The following is a 23,039-nucleotide window of genomic DNA, read 5'->3' as shown; positions in this document are numbered from 1 at the left end:
GATCCAGTGTCAAGTGCACAGAAAAGCATTCTCCTGTGCAATGGGAATTTGTGATTCAGTGACAGAGTGCTGTTTCAATTTTGTGGGAAACTCCTCATTATTTTTTAAGGTCATATTAGCATTTTTTATTTATTGGAAGTCTTCTGCTCCTGTCACTGCATATGCTTTTTTTGTTTGTATTTTCCTGCCTCCCTAGTGATAAGTGGGTTCCTTCCCCTCCCCAGGCTTGGCCACCAAAACAGTGTTTTCAGATTTTTGCCTCTATGATACACAGTTATAGGCTGGCTGTCAGAGCAGTGTGCATGAGGTGATGTAGCTATAGATATAAGTAAAATCAAGGGAAAGCTTGTCATATGCATTGCAGTAAAATAAGTGTAAACAGCATTAGTGTTCTGGAAATCTCAGGGCTTAAATGATACGCTGGGAAATGAGATATGATCAGCTGTGATTACTTCATAAGGGTACTGAGGAATGTCTTGGATCTTTGATTACAAATTTTTTTTGCTAATAATTTGTATCTTCTGCTGTTTTGATTTTAAAATTCTGGGAAATCTGAAAGGAATTATATTTACATATGGTTTCCAAAAAAACTCTTGAGTCTTTTCCAAAATGAAAAAATTGAACAACATAAAGTGTGAAAGCTCTTTTTGCAGCATTACGGTTAATATTGAGATGTTGTATTAAAATACTGAGTTATGAGAAGCAATGTTATCAATTTTCCCATTTCCCCAGAAGGGTTTTCAGCAACTTTGAATATTCCATCAACTTGGCATATTAAAGAGTGCAGAACTTACCTGTTAAAATGCACAGAGCATTCATAGTAGCCTCATAGCAGCCTGCTGTTACTGTTGCTTCACAGAAGAATAAGCAAACATTTAGAGATGATGTTTTCTCTGCCAGGAGGGCACTTCACAGCAGATTTCTACTCTACCTTTTGGAAGTGATCTGAAGGAAAATCAAATCTGTATCATATTGAAAGGGGGTTTGGCCATACATGATACAATTTTTTTTTTTTTTTAGAAAGATGTTCTGCACTGTACCATATTTATATCTTTTTGGAGTCTTGGTTTTGATGGAAAATTACCAGAATTTGTGCTGAGACTTGCTTAGTATCTGAGCAATGTTTCTTATAACTCAATATAATATGTTTCAGCAAAGTACCAAATTCTCAGTACTTCAAAGCCAATAAAGATGAGCGATCCATTTCCAAATTCCTTTTATTCATACAGCAGATTGATTTACATAAACTAACAAAACAATATTACACTTAAAGTTGATCTGTAACAGTAATAAAAATGTTGCTGCATCCCAAAACTGCAGAAACGTCACTTCCAATCTATAGTGATCACTTACTAAGGATAAATGGTGCCTATGGGATTTTTGGCAAACCCAGCATCTTTCTCCCATAATGCTAGGCTGTCTTAAATCCTGCATCAGAAATCCGACCATATTCAGCAAGAAAGTGTGAATGTTTGCTTAACTTTAAGCCTCTAGGAACACTTAAAGTGGGGCTAAATATTAATGTGTTTGAGAGCTTTTCTGAATACAGATGCTTTTTTATCCACATTTAAACCTCAGGCAGGGCAAGATGAAGTTTTACTTCTGGCATTTGAAAGCAAAAGGACCTGACTGACTGGACTGCAGTTATACTGCTCACCCCAGTAATGAGGATTTGCCATTGTTGGGCTTTTTTCCCCTTTCCAGTGCCAGGGAGGAATGCCACAGGGGAATGACACCTGTGTTACACAAATACAGCACAGGGCACCTTGCTTTAAGACACTTAACTTTCCTATTGAAATCCTCCCTGTTCCTTTGTTTAGCTGTTCTGTTCATGACACTGCCAAAACATGTTTATTCCACACGCTGTGAATCACCTTTGCAAACAGACAGAGATCAGCATTTGAATCTAACATTCAGCATTTCAGCTTCAGAATGGGATTTTCAAAGCTTTGAGTACAATTCATATATCCCCTTACTATTAGGGTTGGTTAAGGCAGTTCCGAGGTCTTATTCTAAATGTCAAATAGTTACACAAAAAATAACAGGAATTAGATCAAATTTCCTTCTACTTACCCTTGGGTTTTCTTTTGAAGCACAAAACTTTGAACACTCTGTTAGCACATGAGTTAGACTGTTGGAGTAGAATTCTAAGCAGTGAAATTTGAAAATACAAGAAATAGTGCTGAAGTACTGTAGAAATCATGAGCATTCTTTTTCAAATCAATACCACAAGTTCCTGGTTGTCAATGCTAAGATTCCAATGTACACTAACACATCGATTACATTTTCTTTTAGAAATCGGTGAATTGTGTGAATGTTGCAGTATTGCAAAAGGATTCAGCCAGAAAGAGCAGAAAAAAAAAGTATTTTAACTCTGCTATTTAGAAATAGAAGGGATTATTAATTTTGCAAAGGAAAACTAGAGGGTACATGCTATAACAATAACCCTCATTTTCATGAAATTGATAGCATATAGTTTATATTTTCCCTCAAAGAAAAAAAAAAAAAAAAAAAAGGGGTTTTTTCATCGGCACTGCAGCTACTCCAGTAAGGATGCAATTCAAATTCTGTCTAAATATAAAGGAGCTGTACAATATGGGAAACCTTTATTCTATTACTATTCAGAGCCATGCATGGAAGAACATAGAAGGTTCAAAGGTTTCATTGTAATAGCTACTAAAATGCTTGAATTAAAGAAAATAAAGGCAAAACCAAGGACCTCCATGAATAACCTGGACACAAAGCCCATCTGTGCTTAGTTACTGGAGAAGTAAATCGAGAGGGTTTAGATTTGCAAGGCTGTGATCCCAGTAACGTGACCAAGACCACTGGCAGTAATAACCAGGGATTGTACACATCAAAATGTCATTGTTTTGTAACCCATCAGAGAACACTGAGGCAAATACATCGGTGTTGGTTTTGAGCTCTCCCATATATCCTGTCTTGCCTTCTGTGTGTTATCATCTTCTTTTCCCCCACAGAATTTTCCCACCAGCTCCAAACCTCAGCTTTTAACTGTGAAAAATGCCAGCCGCAAAAATACAAAGTAAACAATTTCTGGAAAAGCTTCATCCAAATCTCTCTCCCTTAACAGGGCTTTCTTTATCTTCCTCACAAGGACGTTCACTTGAAAAGGCTTTTTCATTCTCATCTTCCAGACTGGGTATCAGATGTTTTGCTGCCTTTGTGTTTGCATGATATTTAAGTTGCTATTATTAACTTCTGTTTGTTTAGGGGTTGAGCAAAATCATGATCCATGCAAATATCGGTGCCACTCTGTCATTGTTAGTGCCACTCTCACCTGCTGCCTTGCAGTATTTTGGGTGAGATTGTTGGTGTTCAGCACTCCACCTGCATGCTTTAATCTCTGTGTCACTCTGGTGTCCATCATCAGGGTCTAATTTGTTGGTAAGTGCATCCCTTGTTGGTAAGGGAGGCTTTGATTCTGGATCATGGGCTGATTTGCACTTTATGAGGAGCCCAGAAAAGTAGTCTGTGCAGAGTGTGTAGAATGCTCCCACATGAACTTAGTGCCACTTCATGCTCTGCTCTTCAGGACACACTCTATGCCAGTGCTCATAAACATGGGCTTTTTGTTCTTACCATAGTTCCTATAACAACTGTGTGGTGGCTTTTTCTGGCCCTTTCCTTTTTCCAGTCTGATCTCATTGTTTTGAAGCCTCCTATGGGCCCTGCACCATGAAGGGGATTTGGGCTAGAAAACACTTACTTGGTAGCATTATCTTTTTGTACCACCAAGAATATGTTATTATTGTAACTATTTCAAGTCCTACAAAACTTTGCAGCATCTCTTCTCACTGGCTAAATAATTTCTATTAGGAAAAGGAAAATGTAAGTCTTTTCAGCTGCTTCCTCTTGAGGGGTGTAAGATATCCGCAAATTTTGCTAACACGTTCCAGAACAGCCAGCTGTTACTATCCACCTGCAGCCATAATATTGATTGAAAAGAATATAGAACCTAAACATGGATAGCTTCTGTAATTATGCAGAACGAGTTTAATACATGATGCTACTTCAAATGTCATCTGGCAGTGGCTGCAATGTGCCATGGAATGTATTAGGAAATAATTTAGCTGGTTGAGAAAGTCTCAGAGAAAGACCGTGCACTGTTTTCTTGTATTACTGATTCCTGAAAATATTCATGGATATGGAGAAAGGCAGCAACAAGACCAACAGGGCTCAGGCACCTGTCAGTTATCAAATAAAAAGCTGCTCACACATTCCTGCAGCTCTGCAATTTCCCAACAATGGAAGTAGAAGTGGCTCTTTTGCCAAAGCCTGCATATATATTAAAAAAAAAGGAAATAATAAAAGTACCGTGTTTTCCCCTCAAGCTGATTAAATAAAGATACCTTTGTTATTTTTGCAAATATTTTGACCTTTTGCTACAAAGAATAGAAAAAAAAATGGCAAGAAGGTTTCAGCTTCAAACCTGTTTTAAATAACTCTGTAGCCTGGTTATATGCCCTGTCAGGACTCGTGCTATTTTCTTTTAGATGTATCAACACAATCCAATACATGTCTTGTGACGCATTTGCAATTCTATTGGAGATTTTGGCCCAAGGGAGCAAGGAATGGGAGTCAGTCTAATTACACAACTGCTGGCTTTCCAAATGCACATTTCTGAGTTTTCACTTGAATCTTTCAGATTATTGATGTTCAGATGAAAAGTTAAAATAGAAAGCTGGCTTATGATGGCAAGAGAACAGTGTTGTTATTCTGGTCAATAAAAAAATTGCTGCTTTTCCAAAAAAAAGTTGAGTGGGACAACTTGGAGTGACTCTTGACTTCACAATTTTCAAGTCCAATGGGTCACGCAGAGAAGCCAAGTTAGTGGTCAGTCCACAGCATGGCATTAAACAGGGAGTAGCAATTCCTCTGTAAATCCTTTTGAAAGCTTTCTGCTGGAATATGGTCTTCTGCACAGTTTTCCCCTGCTGTAGAACTTAGTGAGGTAAAAGTGAAATTCCAAATGGGCTTCCAAATGGGGAAGGAACACTTGCACAGGTCTTACACCTCCTGTGGGTCTATGCCTAAGCATATTAGTTTGAGGGCAAAGAAAGGACTGCGAGAAAGGACAGATAACCAGGCAAATGCCTAAACTAGTAATTATTTTTAAAAGTATTTCTTGCCATTGACACACAGCTAAACCCCATTACCTGAAAAACACTCATACAGCTTAAGGGTGCTGGGTTAGCAACAAACCCAAGAATATCTCCAACACACAGACAAATACCACAATAAAGGCTAAACTAATTTAATAGTTAGCACAGCATTATTTCACAGGTCTTGCTGTATTAAAATCCCATGGGTCTCATTTTAATGTTGCTCTTTGCAACATCCCAGACTTCAGCGTTCCTCTCTTTCATGTAACTAAGTGAAGATCTCCACCAAGGGAAAAACCCCAATAATTCATAATTTGTAATGCATTTGCTGCATCTCTTTCCTAAAATTTTGTTGTGTTGTAAAGACTCGACAGTTTCGAGTTAACGAGACACAGGTACAGCTGATGAGCGAGGCTGGTGGAGCTCTCCATGGTCCCAGCATCCTCCTCCCACTGAAAGTGAGTATTTATGTTCCCCTCCTGAGCATCAGGAGTTTTTGAAAGCTCCTTAACTGAAGAGAAAAAGGCTAAATGCTATCAATATTAAAAACTTTTCCATTTGAAAGGACAAGTCTTCCTACAAAGGGAAAAGAAAAGCATGGGTTATTTTAAAATGTTAACAGTAATGAATGATTTAAATTTGAAAAGGTCAGAAAAACGCAGTTTGTAGGTTCTCATTGGGGATTTTGCACAGACCTGACTGTTTTATTACTTGTTTTCTTCAGCATTGATAACAGTTGCAGGTGACACTTTTTTCTTTCCATTTTGAGGTCCCTCCAGTGTAATTTGTTTTTGTGCAGCTTTGTATAAGGTGCTCTGTCAGAAAAGATCCTAAAGACCTCCTCACTCAAATACCAAAATGCAGCACTTTTTTTTGGTGAGCAGGCAGCAATCCCATGTTGTCACTTTCTCACATTCATAAATGGTGTCTCAAAATCTCACTAGTCATGGGATTGGTTCATTTTTCTTTCTTTGTGCTCTTTTTTTTTTTCTTTTGCTCCTTCTGAAGTAGATCTGCCCTTTAAAGGGATGAAAACTTACATCTTTACTTCTTTTAAAGAAAGAAGGAAGGAAGGAAAGGATAACAAAGATTCTTGCCAAGGCAAGAACTCAACTTACAAAATGTGCAGGTTTCAGGAATTCACAAAACACAGTAATATCGAAAGAATCTACAGAAGTGGAAATCAAGATATCGAGCAGTGTAAGCAAGGCAGAGCCCCATGATATCCACCACGTTCGGATCTTTAATGTTCATTCAGAGCACAAAAGCTCAGACTTAATTTCAACAGAAAGGTCTTAGTAGTAATACTTACTGCCCATCTCTTATTTTGGCTGGTTAAATGAAGAAATTGTCCATGACTAACTGAAAACAGGTGGTCTCCAGGTACTTTGGTAGCTCATAGTGAAGTTTGTATCATACTAGTAACATTCCACATTGTCCGCTGAATTGAAATTATTATGCTATTAATATTAAATAGCTTATATAATTATTAATATTTAATATATGTATGTTACATCAATATTAAGAAGGCCTGACACTTCCTACTGTGAACCCTATTTTCAGTTAGTTAAAACTTCTCATACTTGTAATCATTTGACACAAAATTTTCCGTGCCAGGTGTCTGCCTCAGGCAGAATTTTGTGGTGTTCTATGGTGTGTTTGTTTTTTTGGTTTTTTTTTTTTCTTTTAATGTCAGCCAGAGCTGCAAAGTTATTTTTGTGAGAAGCCAGCAAGGGAAAACTCTGCAAAATAAACCTGGGAGACTTTTTGAAGGGACCTTGTGTGTCCTTATCCTGGGGGAAGGCACTTAACCTTTGTCAAAGGTGTGACTTTCTTTTGGAAACCTGCCTCAGCTGGAAAATCTGCTGGGAGCTGGGTGAAACCTGTGCTCCCACCAGCCTGTTGGAATATGATGCTCAATACAACCATCCACATTCAGTGCCTTCAGCTCCAAACCAAAACCACCCTGCTGTGTGCTTACCCCCCAGGTAGCTAGCAGCTCCTTCCAGCTCCAGTCAGGTAAAATGCTGGCAATAAGAAAAAATATGTGACATATTTCAGCCATCTTTCCCCCTTGTGTTTATGCTTCATCTTTATCTTGCTCATGATCATGAGCATCCCTTAATACCCATTTGTGCTTTTAACTCCTGAAATATATCTGCAAAGGACTATAGGGAAAAGTAGACATAATCAGTAAATTTTAAGGCTAAAGGAAGGACCAAGCTTTACCTTAATTTTCTGTCCTAATGGTTTTATTAGCAAGATACCTTCAAATTCAAACTTACTGCACATGCTATGGAAAGAGGACCTCCTCCTTCTTCTCTCAGTGGGCAAAATTTTCCTGCCTTGTCTCATGCTCTCCAACATCTGTCTCAGATCTGGCAGCCCAAGCACAGAGCCTGAGACTGCAGCAGTTTTCTTACCCTCATGCTGTGAAGCCACAACACATCCTGGTGCATCCCCAAGAGCGTGGTTTGACTTGGTGCTGTCCTGAGAGGCTTTTCTGCGCTGTGCCTCTTCCACCTAGCCAGGAGTTGCAGATCAGTTTGTCAGAATAATGCAATAGATTTAAGATTTTATCCTAAATCTGAAGCACAGAATTATAATTTCTGGTACAGCATCAGTTTGCATATTGCATCCTTTTGTGGTATTCATACACTCCCAAATACCCAAGTATTTTTACTGTAAAAATTTCCTCCATTTTTCTCTGTATTGATGCTCTGGAGAGCAGAGCAATTTCTAGGGAATTTTAAGTACATTTAATCTTGTTTTATTTTCTTAACGTGATATTTCCTAAATTCTTGAATACTTATTTTTAAGTATCTCAATTATATTGCTTATAAGATGACACTCTTGTACATCTCTATAATTCATATAATCATTCAGAATAGTAATAATTTTATTGCAAAAATGTGTTTTAATGTGCACAATTTGTATCTAGTCCTTTTGCACTTTACGTTGCACAACTGGTGTGTTAAAGGATATCAGTATAGAGAGAAATCAGACTAAAATCTAGATTTCTTCAGCAAAACTTTCATTGCTGTATCACAACCCTTTATGATAGCATTCAGTTCAAAGCTGTTTGCATACCTTATTGAGCAAGCTGCATATTTTTCCAGCATGTGTATCCAGTGTGTACCCTGTAGTCATTACGTTTTTGCACACTTCACTGGCTGAGCTGCATGGACTATTTTAACTATCACCAGGAATACTTGACGGAGTTCAGCTGCTCATTTGAGTGCTTTGGTTTGTGTACTTTATTACTTCAGTGGTGTGTGTTGATAAAGTTCTGTTCTGTGCTGTTAAATTTTTGGTTCTGCCAATCTAACTCCGTGCCATGCTGGGAGAATTGCACGCATTGCTAACTGCTCACTCCATGGCGAACAGGAGTGCTCGAAATGCTATAATCTGCAGTGTTTTGTTAAATGAGCTGCATTATTTTTGTTTTTATATACATTGCTTACCCAGTTGTGTACATTTGCCCAACTCATTATACAAAATAAGCTTGATTGGAATAAGAACATTCTCTACCAGCTGTCTGCTCTGAGTCAGTATGTAACAAAATTAGCAACTTTCCCTTTCCAACAGTGACATGATTGCATCCAAAGTTTAAGGCAATTGGTTTGGAGATCTTGTTTGTTTCATTCACTCCATGCAAACATCAAGATTAACAAACCAATTTGTTGCAACTTAATTTGTTTTCAAAAATCTGAACGGAGTTAAGTAACAGAGGAAAATCTGAGCATTCTAATAGAGGGAAATGCTTCCATGTAGAGCATAAAGCATGTAGAGACCTAAATACCACTCCCTAATTTGAACCCATCCATTGTAAACAGAAGAAGATGGAAAATAACCATCTCCCAAGATGGATATTTCATCAGATAAGCAATATCCTAAATACTTAAAATTACAAACATAACATTCTGTAAATTAAATGCATTCTTTCATCAAGAGTTATAAAAATAAGTTCAGCTCATGACCCTCAGAAAATGTCAAAGTACATGGAAACTCTTGTGCAGGGATAAGTAGTTTCCTCACTACCTTTGGTGCAAAATTGAATTACCATCTTCAAGAATGTGATTTTCTCAACTTACTAGTTTTTCATGTCAGTTCTAGTCAAACCTACAGGTTATTTTTAGATTTTGCTTTGACTGATTTGCATAATTTGCACACATAGAAGTGTGTGCTCCCATTCACAAAATCTTCAACACTACATTACCTCAAAAAAATTTGCTTAGTTTTTCTTGAGTACAGAAGGTTATGCAGTCTACCTGGATTCCTAGCTGCCCCATATGAAAGGATAAATGTGCCTGGTTCCTGTTTGTGTCCCACTGCTGATTCCTTTCCCTTTAATCTTATCACTCCCTGTTGCCTGAGCAGACTGCCTGGAAGGTCCAGATTTGTTTTTGCAAAGTTTTACATATGAAAGCTTAATTGATCTTATTGTTTTGGTCAAAAATTGTTTGATTTTAAACAGTGGTCATTCAGTTCTTAGGCTTCTCATGGACCATTATGAAGGGTGCCAACATAACAATAGTTTATTCTTTAAATAAAGTATGAATATAATTTTTAATGATCTGTCTTCACTTCTACCTTTAAAAAACAATTGTAAAGAGAGACTTAGAAATTGAATGTATCACTATACTGTGGACTGTTTTATAAAAACTAATTTCGTCTTCATATTTTGGGGTTTTTTTGAGTACATCAATGTTGGGTATCAAAAGAGTGCAACAAGTGAGGGATACTGCACTTACCATCTGAAAAGTCAATGTACTCCATGACATGAGATAGATCCAATTTAGGCTTTTTTAACAGAAACAGAATAAGTAATTTTGTATGAAATGACTTGGAGCTGACAGATGGTAAAGAAAAAGGTTTTGTCTCTGTTTTCTTTTGTCTTCCCCCTGTATTAATTTGCTTTTAGTATCAATCCATTACCCTTAAAGAGCAAAATTTTGCTCTTCCCTTGACCTGTTAAATATCACCTACAGTTTTCCCAAAGTTTTAGTGTAAACTAAGATCAGATGTAGAATATTTTTGTCTTACCTATTGTATTCAAACAACTGATGGCTATGTGCAATTTCTGTGTAGGTATCTTGTACACTTTTTGCAAAGGAAAATTCTTCCTTTTGCCAGGGGAAAGGAAGAGAATATTCCTAACTTTGGGAAAAAAAATCAAAAAACATTTTTTTTCCCTGCTGCTATGAGAAGGCTAGGAAGGGTGGGGGATCAAGTGCACCCTTGTTCAGTTTGCAGTTGACACCAACTTGGATGGGAATGTTGATCTGCTGAAAGGCAGGAAGGCTCTGCATAGGCATGTGGACAGGATGGGTTGATGAGCCAAGGCCAATTGTATGAGATTCAACAAGGCTGAGTGCCAGGTCCAGCCTTTGGGCCACAACCCCTGCAGTGCTCCAGGTTGGGGCAGAGTGGCTGGAAAGCTGCCTGGAGAAAAAGGCCCTGGGAGTGCTGGTGGACAGTGGCTGAACACGAGCCAGCTGTGCCCAGGTGGCCAGGAAGGCCAGTAGCACCTGGATTGTATCAGGAATAGTGTGGCAGCAGGACCAGGGCAGTGATTGTCCCCCTGTGTTGGGCACTGGTGAGGCACTGGTGAGTGCTGTGGCCAGTTCTGGGCCCCTCATGACAAGACAGACATTGAGGGGCTGGAGTGAGTCCAGAGAAGGGAAATGGAGCTGAAGCAGAGTCTGGAGCAGAGTCTGGAGCACAAGTCTGATGAAGAGCAGCCGGGGGAGCTGGGGAGGCCTCAGCCTAGAGAAAAGGAAGCTCAGGGGTACCTTAAAACTACCTGAAAGGTTGGAGCCAGGTGGGGGTCAGTCTCTTCTCCCAGATAACAAGCAATAGGACAAGAGGACATCACCTTAGGTTGTATCAGAGATTTAGATTGCATATTAGGAAAAAATTCTTCACTGAAAGGGTTGTTAAGGATTGGAACTGGCTGGCCAGGGAAGGGGTTGGCTTCCCCAGAGGAATGTAGATGTGGTACTTAGGGACATGGTTTAGTGGTGCACTTGGCAGTGCTGGATTAATGGTTGAACTTGATCTTGGAAGTCTTTTCCAACCTAAACAATTGTATGTTTCTATCCTATGATTCTATGAAGCAGTTAGAGGGTTTTCACAAGGAATGATACCCCATCTCCCAGCTTTCCTCCCACTTCTGTAATGTTAACTGCAGCACACTGGACTTGCTCTGCTTATTTTTTCATCTGGCTAGGATTCCTACTGAAAAATCAGCATACTAAATTAAAAACATATATTTCATATGTATCAGTGCAATGTAAAACAACATGGACATTTTAAATACTTGGAACAGACAGGATATCCATTATCTGAGGTCTACGGAGAGTAACAGTAATTCATAAGGTACACATCTATATCATATATTATCTGTGCATATTTTTATGCATCTGGTATAGGCAACGCATGTAGAAACTCTTTCAGAATTTATACCTGATCTCTTTTCTTTTCCTTTTTTTCCCCTTCAGAGAGTGATTTTCAATGTTGTCAACTTCAGTAAAACCAAAAGCCTCTATAGAGATGGGATGGCTCCAATGGTGAAATCCACAAGCCGACCAAAATGGTGAGTTATTCCCTCAAAGATTAATGAGGTAAACATGTTTTACTCGGCACTCGTTCCAAAGACCCCATGGCTCAGGAGCACTTTTACCTGAGAGTATGAGACCCTTGATGCAGCAGTGTTGTGAGGACAGGTTCTCTTTGGAGCAGATGGACAATGTGAATTCTGGAGGCCCCTTGTAGTGCCTTGTTTCAAGTGGCTTGACTGATGTCCATTCCAGCAATCTGAGCAGTCAGGGCTTGGCGCAAATTGTTTTTCAGCAACTTCCAGCTTTTAGGACAGTCCTTGTCCCAGTTTTGGCCTGCATTAATCTCCCCAAAAAGCCTGCAGATATTATGGGAGATGGACTGGGATTGGTCTGGTTTTGAAAAGCTGCTTGGAATTGTTCTCCCTGTTTTGGGGTGGCTGGACTGGTGGAGGAATGTGAGCTCTGCCACGTGAGTTGACCTCACATGAATGAGCAGTGCCTGGTCTAAGACAGAGGGAGGCCAAAAAATCTCATCACCAGCTAGACGAAATGTACAAAATGGGAAGTCATGTGCATATTAAACATGTGAATACCCATATAGATTGTACATTTTCTCAAAGCAATTGTAATGAAACATCTACTGTGAATAATAATATGTAAATCTAGTGAGTCTGAATGCATGCAAGACTCCCAAGAATTATATGATTTGCCTTTGCCAGGAGACTTGTTTGAATATGGATAGTGAGGTTAGGCCAGAAGTGTACAGTAAGCTATTCCTGTCAGCCTTCACAGCTGCTGCTTTTTATTGGTTAATTAATAATACATTTGATCAAGATGGACATTATCTGAGCTTTATAAATATATCTTTCTTAAATGCTTCAACTGTCACAAATTTTCCACTCACAGGATGGAAATGGTGGTCATAAGGTTGTTGTTATTGTGTGGCTTCCTCTTCATACGACCAGCAGAATGGATATTTGGCTTTTTATCTAGATGTTAAGGTCATATGGATGAAAGAGCAGTCTCACGGTACAGTTAGTGGATTGAGTCAATTCCAACTCAATAGGAACATGTAATAACATTGAAAATTAATTAAAAAAATCCATTGCATTTAGTGTTTTTGTAGCTAAAGTCATGTTAATTGTGTTTACTATTTAATTTCGGAAAAATCTTCTGGGGCATTTCAGGGCCACATTTATCAAGCATATTTTAATCATCTTTCAAAACCTTTTCCTTCTCTCACTGGGGTCTGGTATTTGCAGCTAAGTGTATTGTGTTTTAAGTTTATCTATAAATCAGATATTGCTTTCACACAAATTTTATGCCTTACTTTGGTTTCAAATTAAAGTGTAAATCTTACAAAACAATGCAAAATGGACTTATTTTTTTAGAACATATAGGCTCCTTCACTATTTTTAAAACAGATTTCTCTTCCATTTCCCCAGAGGTCTATTTATTTTTGTGTTTTATATTTTTAGAGGATGTATTTTGCTCCCATGAAAGCGAGGAATGAATAACATTGACTGGAGCCAGGCGCAGTGTGGGCAGCAGGTGCTGAGCAGCTTCCTTTTACAGGGCTACTACCATACTTTAATCCTGTTTCAAAAATTCAAGATGCAATTTTTTTTTCTTAAAAAAGATGATTATTCTATTAAGATATTTTTATTTTTTTTTCTAATAGTCTGCATATGAAAACCCCTTGCTCTGCTTTGAAGGTGCACATTAATTCATACTGTTATCAGGGACCTTAGTGATATTGGGGTCTACTCAGTATAATTTTCTGTCTTGATGTTAATAGGATTTATGCATGTGTTTTCCAAGTGGGAAAACATATATATTATTTTTGGATATATGAGCTGTATTAGGGCTGTCTTCCATTTGGATTATGCCTTTCACAGTTACCTCTGTATCTGTTTCCATGGCATTCTAGTGCAACCTGTAAACAAAATTTTCTCTTTCTCTGTTTGCTGAAATAGGATTTACCAGTACTTGCAGCTGCTAGTGCAGCACACAGGTGGTTGTGGTCCTTGAACACGAGCAGGGCAATATCCAGCTGCATCGATTTGATCCTGTTTGATGTTTTGTATGTATTAGTCTTGTAAGCAGTACTGGATCATTCAATGCTGCAAGAGTGCTGAGCTTTACATGAGGGGAGGAAGGTGTGGAAGGGAACTGTTGAAACTCTCCAGCTCGTATTAGGGTTTATGTCAGCATAGCAGTTTAGTGGACACAATGTAATTAAATTAGAAAATGATACATTAATTACAAAAAGCTGAAGAAACACTAAAGGTTTTCAAATCAAGTTAAAAGGAAGAAGCTGTGGGCTACAAATACTCTGTTGCTTAGGCTTCATCTCTGAACTCCTCTGTATCAAATATTTGAGGAATTCATCATTATTGTGCCTGCCTGTGGAAGTATTTGTTCCATACTGAAATTCACCCAACTTCCTCTGGCCACACTGATAGATGCAAGTCTGTGTCACACATAACTATTCCACTACCTTTTTAAGATAATCAATTTTGAGTTTTAGAGTGATAAAGTGTCTGTTTTCCTTTTTGCATTTGAGAGATATGGGTACATTATTCCTCTTAAAAACAGATGTTCAAGCCTGAGTTACGGCTTTTTGATTTGAATGAGAAACTTCCCACTGTATTGAGGCTAGAATTTGACCATATTGCTCACAAACCCCTGCATACCAAAAGTAGATTGGCCTCCAGAGACTGTGAATTTTAATATTTGTTTTGAATGTGGTTATGCAAACATGGCTCCGAGCTTTGCAACACTTTGTGAGTTTGATTCTTGACTCTGGAACAAATTGCTGCCAAGTGCTCTTGAAGTAGAGAGTGTGTCAAACAGAGATCAACGTTTTTGACCTGTATTCTCTTGCCCTGTGGGGTAAGATCTTTAAATGCAGACAGCATCAAGGTTCAGCTCAGTGTTACTGATGTAAATGGAGTATATCACTGTCATCAAAGCACTCTGTGTGGACACAGATGTTCTGGTGTTGACATATTCTTCTCTTTTGAAGTAAGGCCAAACATTTCAAGCAATGAGCTACTGGAAAGAGGAAGCAGTCTGTTGATGGATAAGGAAAAATACAGGTTTCACTGTAAAAAAAAAGATTTATTTAAAAAAAAAAATTAAAATCCTGAAAAAAATTCTTTTTAAAATGATGTATATGTTTTCCCCACACATGGTCATGGACACTAAATAGTATGGGGTTGTATCTGTTGTGTCAAATTTCACTGCACTGAAGCACAGCTCACGTATAGAAATACAGCAATGTGTAACACCTTGTGACATCAGTTGCTTTCCATAGCAGACTGGACAAGATAAACCACAAGATTTTATTACAAACCACGGAAATGGGCCATGTCACTTTAACATTTGATATCTGTTTTTCAGATATATTGCACCAAGATTTTAGAGAATTGGTGGGGACTTTAAAATCAAAATTTACTATATATAAATTTTTAATATAAAACCTCAATATCATAGAGACCTGTTCTGATTTGCCTGAGTCTGTTTTTCTGTTTAATAGAGGTGGAGAATTTGGAGGTAGATGGATTTGAGGAAATTGAATTTTTGCTGTGTTTATGGACTTCATACTGTAATCCTATTTTTCTTTGCTGCTTGATTTAAGTGCAACATTATTTTGTTGCAGTTTCTTAATCATGATTTCACACTAAGAGCTCTGTCTTTGGAAGTAAAGATAGTAAAGCCTGCCATATGGGCATAGCAGTGGAAGACCATCTAAATACATATACTGTACTATTATATTGATTGCACAAAGTTTTACAAGTTTCTCAAAGTTAAATAGAAGAGTGAGTTGTTCGAGAGGCAGCAGATTTTCCAAATGATGAAGTGAGCAAATATTCCCTTTGGGCAGAGAACAGCTATAACTCTTGATTATTCAGTGTGAGCATTGCCTCATTGGGGACATTAGTTTTTCAAATTGTGCTAATCTTTTAAAAGTAACAACTGGCCACTCATCACCTTAGGTATTTCAGCAAGATCATGTGCAAAACTCTAATTAGTATTTATAGAACAGCAACTCCTCCCAGTAGAATAGTAGCAGTAGCTGGCAAATATCTGGTTGACACCTGTTAAGTCTTTAGACATCCATTGTATTTTATTCTGCATTTCAAATGAGCAGAGAGCAGTAGGTGAAGTCCCCATAATTAAGGGATAAAGGATAATAAATAACATGGCTCTTGAGTAGATGAACACAAGGTTAAAGGCTGTTCTGCAGTTGTGATGCTGTATTTCAGGAACTGTTTGTAAGCAATAATGCTAGCTAAAATATTATTGAGCCTTCAGCATACGGAGGATTTCTGTCTAGATCTACATGTGTTTTGTTTATAATGTCAGATTTCAAACTGCTTCTTGGCAAAGCAGCTGCTTTCTTCCCTGTCTTTTATCTTACTCGGCATTGATGGCTTTTAACTGGGTAGGCTCCCTTCTCCAGCAAGCACTCTGCTACCTCTGTTGCTATAACATCTACTGCTAAATGCTCACAACACATTGCTTCTGGAGTGTTTCTCTTTTCCAGTAAACCTGGAGGTACAGAAAAACTTCTGGGTAATTAATTCAAACTTGAATCTGTATATATCTTGGTAAATATTGTCATGATGAGGAATTTTGGTAGACATCAAGAAAAGCAATGTAAGTTTTATGAACAATACTCCCATATGTTCCATTCATCAGAAGGGGACAAGTCTGAGAAAATCTGAATTTTGAGTAGCTAAAATGTGTTGCTTCTTGCCAAGTTTCTTTAACATTTGTGTCTACAATGCAGTGTTACAATCACTACCATGTCTACCAGGCTGCATTATACATTCTGAGACTTTCAGCAGCATTTTTAGTATGTATTTATATATCTTTAGCCATAAGATAAGCTGTTTGTGAAATGAGCTGTCATTTGTGGTGAAACAGTTTGAGAATAAAGCACTAAATATATATATAGCTTGCTAATCTGAAAGACTAAAATTGCTTCCTATAAAATATATAGCAGGCTGGGGCTAGAGATAACATCACCTGAATTTAGGTAAAGAAGATGAACAAGCTGTTATCTTTACCTGATTCCTTCCTTGGCCTATTTTACAACTTTGGCTACTCTTGGAGGTTTGTTCCTTTGCCAGCTTTATAATGTCATGTGTGCTTGCTCCTGCTTTCCTGAGAGATGTGGTGAGAATGCTTTAGGAGGCTCAGGAATATGTCCCGTGGCACAGGTGGGTGTTGATGCAGTCCTTGCCAGGTGCAGCTCTGGCTCCTCAGAGCTGCTTCCTCCCTCATCCTGATACAGCTCTGCACAGGAGTACCAGGCTGGGAGTGGGCTCAGGGTAAAACCGAACTTTCAAGGAAGAGAAAGAGGACTTAATCTCGGTCTGGGTCATTACAGGGATCCAAAATAAGCTGCATAGGTCCAACCACAGGAGCAATAAGGGAGTTGGGAGTAAGTGGCTGAAGCAGGGACAAGGGAATGGGGATAGCAGCTCCCAGGAAGATGCCTTGAGAATTGTCTGTGGAACCACAGCCTTCATTTCAATAACTTGTAGCATTTTGTTCGGAGAAAATAGGGAGAAAGGCATTTCAGTATCGACCTGTTGAAATCCCACGCTGAGTGAAAAGCAGGAGTAGTTTTGTCTAGGTCTTAGTGTAGCTCTTTGGAAGAAAATAGGATCTTTTTAGACAGGTTTCAGGTTAGCATGTATATTAAAGTGAAATAACTGCCTCTGAAGTCAATCCCTGGGTAAATTAGTGTTTGCGTGAATCTTGTGAAATAACAAAAGGAACAGTCCTAACCGCTCTACAAACCCATAAAAGAAACACACTCTCTTCTTCTTTCCCAGCTCAGCATAGGTGGTTATTCCTGGAAATATAGAGGAGGTTCCATACCACTGTTATTAACAACAGCTTTTGTGGAAATAGAGAAGAGATTATATTCTGCTGAAACAAAGTATGAGTCAGATCCCAAAATTAATGTGTTTATTGTGTAGATTAAATGGGATTTGTTTGTGTCAAGAAAGTAAGTTACATTTTATTGGAGGGATACTTCACTGGAAATTTAAGATGCATGAAATCATGTTGAAGAAAACTAATAACAAGGAAATTAATATAAAAAGAGGCAAATGAGTTTTAGGACTCAAAGAGAAAATGATGGAGAAGTTCCAAAGGCTGCTATCTCATCATGAAAAACTGTAGCTGTTTTATATGTATGTGTGTGTTTCCTCATCATTTATCTAACTGATCTCCTATAAATCAATTTATTTAGATTACAGCAGAGTCAAAAGGCCCCAGCCAGGATCAAGACTTATTGTGCTTAGTGCTGTGGAAACATATAAACAGACAAAGTCCTTTTCTAAAGTTGTGAAAATTTTATGATTGATTTCAGTAAGAGCAAAGTTAGGGCAATACTGAGCACTTCTGAAAATTCCATCCTTAAAGATTTATTCCAAGCAGTAACTGTTTAAAAAATGACATACTGCTTACATAAGAGTCTAAATATTTGATGGTTATAGTATTTACATCTAAAACACCAGAGGCTATGTGCTTTAATACCTCAATCTGTTTCCCATATACTCTGTCAACATGAGTTCCCTGCATTGATTGAGGGCACTCTGTGATCCCTAAGGTTGTATTCATGAAAGGTTACCCTTGGTACTGCTTTATTCATGAAAGGTTTGAAACACATAAGAAACAAATGGGTTTGTTCTTTTTAGGAGCATTTTTTTCATCTATAAATACTTAATTACTGGGGTTCTGATGAGAAATTAAAAAATCTTAGAAGTGTAAAGTTGTGTAAAAATAGCTCCCCCATCACTGGTGCAAACCACAAAGAAGTTTGCAGTTGGGAGATTTTGGGGCAGTTTAAAACAACTGAATTGTAGATTTTTCCCACTACAGTCCATGGTATTGAGTTTAATAGCTGCAAAATATGACCAGAGCTGTGCATTATATCTCATCCTGAAACAGGTCATTCTCTTTCCTCAGGTGATGGGCATTTGGTGGAACTGATTGCATGAAAAGTGCTCACAGAACTCGGTCCCTAACCTTGGCAGGTTTAAAAAAAAGTACATAAAATTGAAGCTTTTTTTCCCCACAATGAGTCTGTAAGTTAGATAAATATGGGCAGCACTGAGCTCAAAGTAGAGTCAAACTACCAAGAGGACATTGCAGCTTTTCATTGAAATTTTATACTTTGAACTAATGGAGCGAAGCAGAATGAAAATCACCTCTGTTAAGAATGGCATTTATCAGCTGTAAGTACTTAGTAGTAAGAGCTCTACACAGACAAAGCTGAGTGTCACCAAGAAATGTACTTGAAAATCAGACTGTTAACACAAGACTACACAAATAAGAGCCAAAAACTGTAATCAGAAAATGTAACATCTCTTTAAGAATCTTTTAATGGTCTGAAGAGTGCTAGACAAGTTGAATTTAACAAGGAGTAATAACCTATGACATAATATAATTGAGAATGCACCAGGATGCAGCACAGTCAGGTTAAATTTTGGCTTTCCTTCACTTAGCCTTGCAACTTTAAAGATCTTTCAACACAGGGTTTTAAAAATACATAGTACTGTTTAAATTTACATACGATATAAAAGCATAGGATGTGTAATACATCAGAAATACAGTTCTAAGCAAAGTTAGGGCTGAAACATCCAGCCTAATATTTTAAAATGTTTGTTTGAATCATTAACAACAAAGTTCTTATTCATTTGCTGTGAAGAAACAATATTTAGTGCAGAGGAAAAGGTGTGAACTTCTGATAAAAGTGAGACCGCTATCAGGCGCTTGCTTTATACTCAAAGTGCCATGGTAAAAGTCAAAGCAATGAGTCCAATTTCTCTTTTAATAGAACATAAAATAGAAGACAAAAACATTTTGCTGTACCGTGAAAATTGAGAACTGTAGAGAAAATAAGCAGTAAATAAGTATGGCAAGTGGTAATGCAGGAACAGAACATTAAAATAATAGGTGCTGTATCTTGAACTTGGACTCATGGGATTCAACAACTGTATACAACCCCCCAAAAAAAACCCCCTAATTTTTATGCTGTGATTACTAGGGATAAGTTATGAATTAACTTCTGTATGATATGGCACAGGTTTGAGAGAATTAAAATTTAATGATAATACGATAGGAATAAGATCTTTCCTGCCTCTCTAAGTGCTGAGGCAGTGGTTAAAGTTTGTGTTTAAAACTGCTTCAAGTAGGATTATTGAATTCCAGCTTGAAAGTGAAACTCTGTCTTCCTGCTTCACTATATTAAGCATCTCTGAGATTGAAAACCTAGCAAGAGCTCTCCTAGTGTGATTAGAAAGTATCCAATATTTTTTGGCAGCAAATACTAATTCCAATCATTCTGTCTAGTACTGCTCAGGCAGCACGAGGATAACTGGCTGTCAGATGCTTTGGGTAATGGAAAGGTGAGGCTCCAGGCTCTCAGTGGAAAGCTGGCAGCTTTGCTGACAGTTCTCTGCCTCTGGAAAATCAGAGTGCTGCTGGGGAGGGCATGGGCTGCGTCGGGCGAATGGTCTGGGCAGCTCTGGTTCTTGGCTGGAACAGCATCCCTTTGGAAACCATGGATCATCAGTAGAGGTTTGAACGACACAGTGCCTTCATTACCACTCTCAGACACTCAGGTCTCCCTGCCTTCTGCCGAGCCGGTCTGGGTGGGATGCAGGGCTGCTTTATGGAGTAGCAGGGCAGGCGGGTGGCAGGAGAGCCGGGCAGGAGCCCTCCCTCAGGGCTGTGCCTGCCGCAGGTGCTTCCAAGCCGCCCCTCGGGGCCCAGGGCCGGCAGGAGGCTCTGGGCAGGAGGGCAGCGCCGCACGCCCCGGCCAGGGAGGGACCCCACAGCTCCTACACCGCACCAGCATGTGAGCCCTTACCTGATTTTATCTTTCAGCGATGATGGGTGTGTGGGAATTGGTAAAAATGTTGACAAAGAAGCCATAAAATGTTTATTTTAGCTGGACTGCTTTGTTTGAGAGAAAGTGCCCCGCGTGTGCCCGGGCTGAGGGAGCCCTGCCCGTGGTGGGGCTGTGCCCTGCCCTGGGGGCACCTTCCCTCAGGGGCTGCCTTGTGCCCTTTTCTAGGCTTAGTCCCTGTTTTTTTTTCCCCGTTCTGTGCTCTTGTACAGACACCACCAAGCCCCATCAATGCTTCCAAGGCTGGAGAGAAAAGAGGGGATGATGGTGGTGAGAGGATATGGGACTTGCTGGCGTGTCCTGTCCCTTCAGAGGTGCCTGCAGGTGCGTGAGCAGGGTGTGGGTGCTCCCTCGGGTGCCATCCGCCCACAAAGTGTGTGGCCAAAGGAGCTATGGCATGAGAAGCACAGTAATGAATAGAAAGTGTCCTCTCAGCAGCTCAAGGATTAGATTTTTATTCAGGATTGGTTGTTAATTTATTAGGGACTTGCACTGGGTAACTGGACTTGTAGTGAAATGATATCAAATGCTAAAATTAGTAACTTCCCTAACAAGGAATTGCTGTTGAGATTGAGGAAGAAAATGGTGTTTCTGTTTGCTTTTTGTTGTAAGACATCACTGTTTTTTAGCCTTTCTGAGGCGCTGCTGTAAAAATTCTTTTGGAATTGTTTATTGTAAATGTGTGATACCATTTAGAAAATTTATAGGAAGGGACATTTCAGCTCAAGATAAAGAGATTCAACTTAAAAGGGTAATTACCATAGAAAGAAATTGAGGAATATCCAAGTTAAAATAACTTATTGTGCCTTTTAATATTTGATAAAATCCTCTCCTAATATTTTTCCTAGTGGAGTTAGAAAACCACCAGTACCTCGTGGATTCGCAACCAGAAGTGGTATAATAATTTAGCTTTGATAAGAAAAAGAATTTTCCCCCATCTGCTCTGTATTGGATACTTTAATGTTCTTATGGTTGTTTTTTAAATGTTATTCAGTCAATGAAGTGGAATCATGTAAGCATGTATATTTTTCTGTGTAGTTTTTTTATTAAACATAATTCCCTGGGCTCTCCTGAGGGATTGTCTCTGTCCTGGGGGTACTGGTGGAAATAATTGTGATGCAAATCCTGCCCAGGAAGTGTTTGGCTTGTTTCAACTCTGTGAACTTGAGGAATGACTCAGCCAGGGGAAAAGTGCTGCTGCATGTGCAGTCAGAAGGGCTTTACCTTCAGGAGCAGCTTCTGTAGCTAAAAGCAAAGTAAGTCAAGATAAGTAGGGAAGGAAACACATTCAGATTCACTGAGTGTTAACCCCTGCGTGAAAGGCTGATTCTTGCTTTGAAAGGAGGAAAAAAAATGGGAAATACTGTGTGTGTACCTGCTGAAATGAAGAGGAATTGATTTAGGTGGGAATGATGGATATAGTTTTCTGTTAAAGTTAAAAAAACCCAAAACCAAACAACAAACCTTGTGCTGTAAGTCATGCTCTTCAAGAATATGTGTTCATGTTAACTGTTACATTTCTGCCTGAAATCTGGGGTTTTAAGACTAGAAAATTGCTTGCAATTGGAGAATGTTCACTTGGAGGAAATTTCCACAAGAGTGGAAATTTCCCAGCTGATGTGAGATACCTGTAAATCAGAAGGTAACATCTGCGATCTGTGTGGCTGTAGTCTTTGGCAAGAGTCTCAGAGTACAGGAAAGTGAACAGAGCATTCTGGATTTGTCATTTCTAATACTCATCAACTTGTTTCTGTGTGCTGTGGAAGTACAGTAACCAATAACATAAATGAATCATAAATGTCTGGGGTGGGTGTGTTGGTGTTTTCATATGGGGGATGCTCCTTCAGTTTGTTTTCCTGTCTTCTTCTTTTGGCAAAGAATTCCAAGTTTACACTAAGAAACTGGGCTTTACAAACATGTCTGAGTAGAGGAAGTGAAGGAGTGGATACAAACGGCAAGAAAATAGTAGCCTGGAGTGAAATGTGTGACTGTGCCTGGGGCCTGTGGATACTAAAATTAAAGAAGGAAATAAATTACATGTTGACTGCATGTTCTTCTATATAGAAAAGTAACAGCCAACTTAACCATAGCCAAGGATGGAAAACTGTATTTTAGTTCTTAGCAGCTGCTGCACAACAGAACACAGTGTTTGCATTCACAGTACTGCCACTGTGTGGTTTCCCCTGAAATTCTGCAGGTAAGGAAAGCTGTTCTCTAGCAAATTATCAAGACACTCAAAGCAGCACGTAGATGTGGGAAGGAGAGTGATGGCAGTGAAAATGGCATGGTGCATTTCCAAAGGTTTGCTTTTTTAGTTTTGGTGTTAATTTCAGTTTGCCTTTCTTGAAGGAGGGATTTCATGCTTGAAAAGTTTCTGCCCTCCAAATATAGGTTTTCAGCACAACCTGGCAT

The 23,039-nt window shown here is 38.8% G+C and overlaps 1 protein-coding gene across 1 annotated transcript in view; it reads left to right on the top strand.

Moving 5' to 3' along the window:
- Nucleotides 1-23,039, top strand: part of LOC309576307 (BEN domain-containing protein 5-like) — a gene marked incomplete at its 5' end in the record, with an annotated part of 561,692 nt that overhangs the window by 206,889 nt on the left and 331,764 nt on the right. Inside the window, one exon of the mRNA XM_082287520.1 lies at nucleotides 11,630-11,724. Coding sequence (XP_082143646.1) covers nucleotides 11,630-11,724 — 95 coding nt within the window. The remainder of the gene's footprint in view (nucleotides 1-11,629; nucleotides 11,725-23,039) is intronic.

Source organism: Coloeus monedula (genome assembly GCF_965178545.1).
Source record: "Coloeus monedula genome assembly, chromosome: 9".
Classification (NCBI taxonomy): Eukaryota; Metazoa; Chordata; class Aves; order Passeriformes; family Corvidae; genus Coloeus; species Coloeus monedula.
The sequence above is the reverse complement of the archived record's forward strand: the minus strand, read 5'-3'. Positions and strand labels throughout refer to the sequence as shown.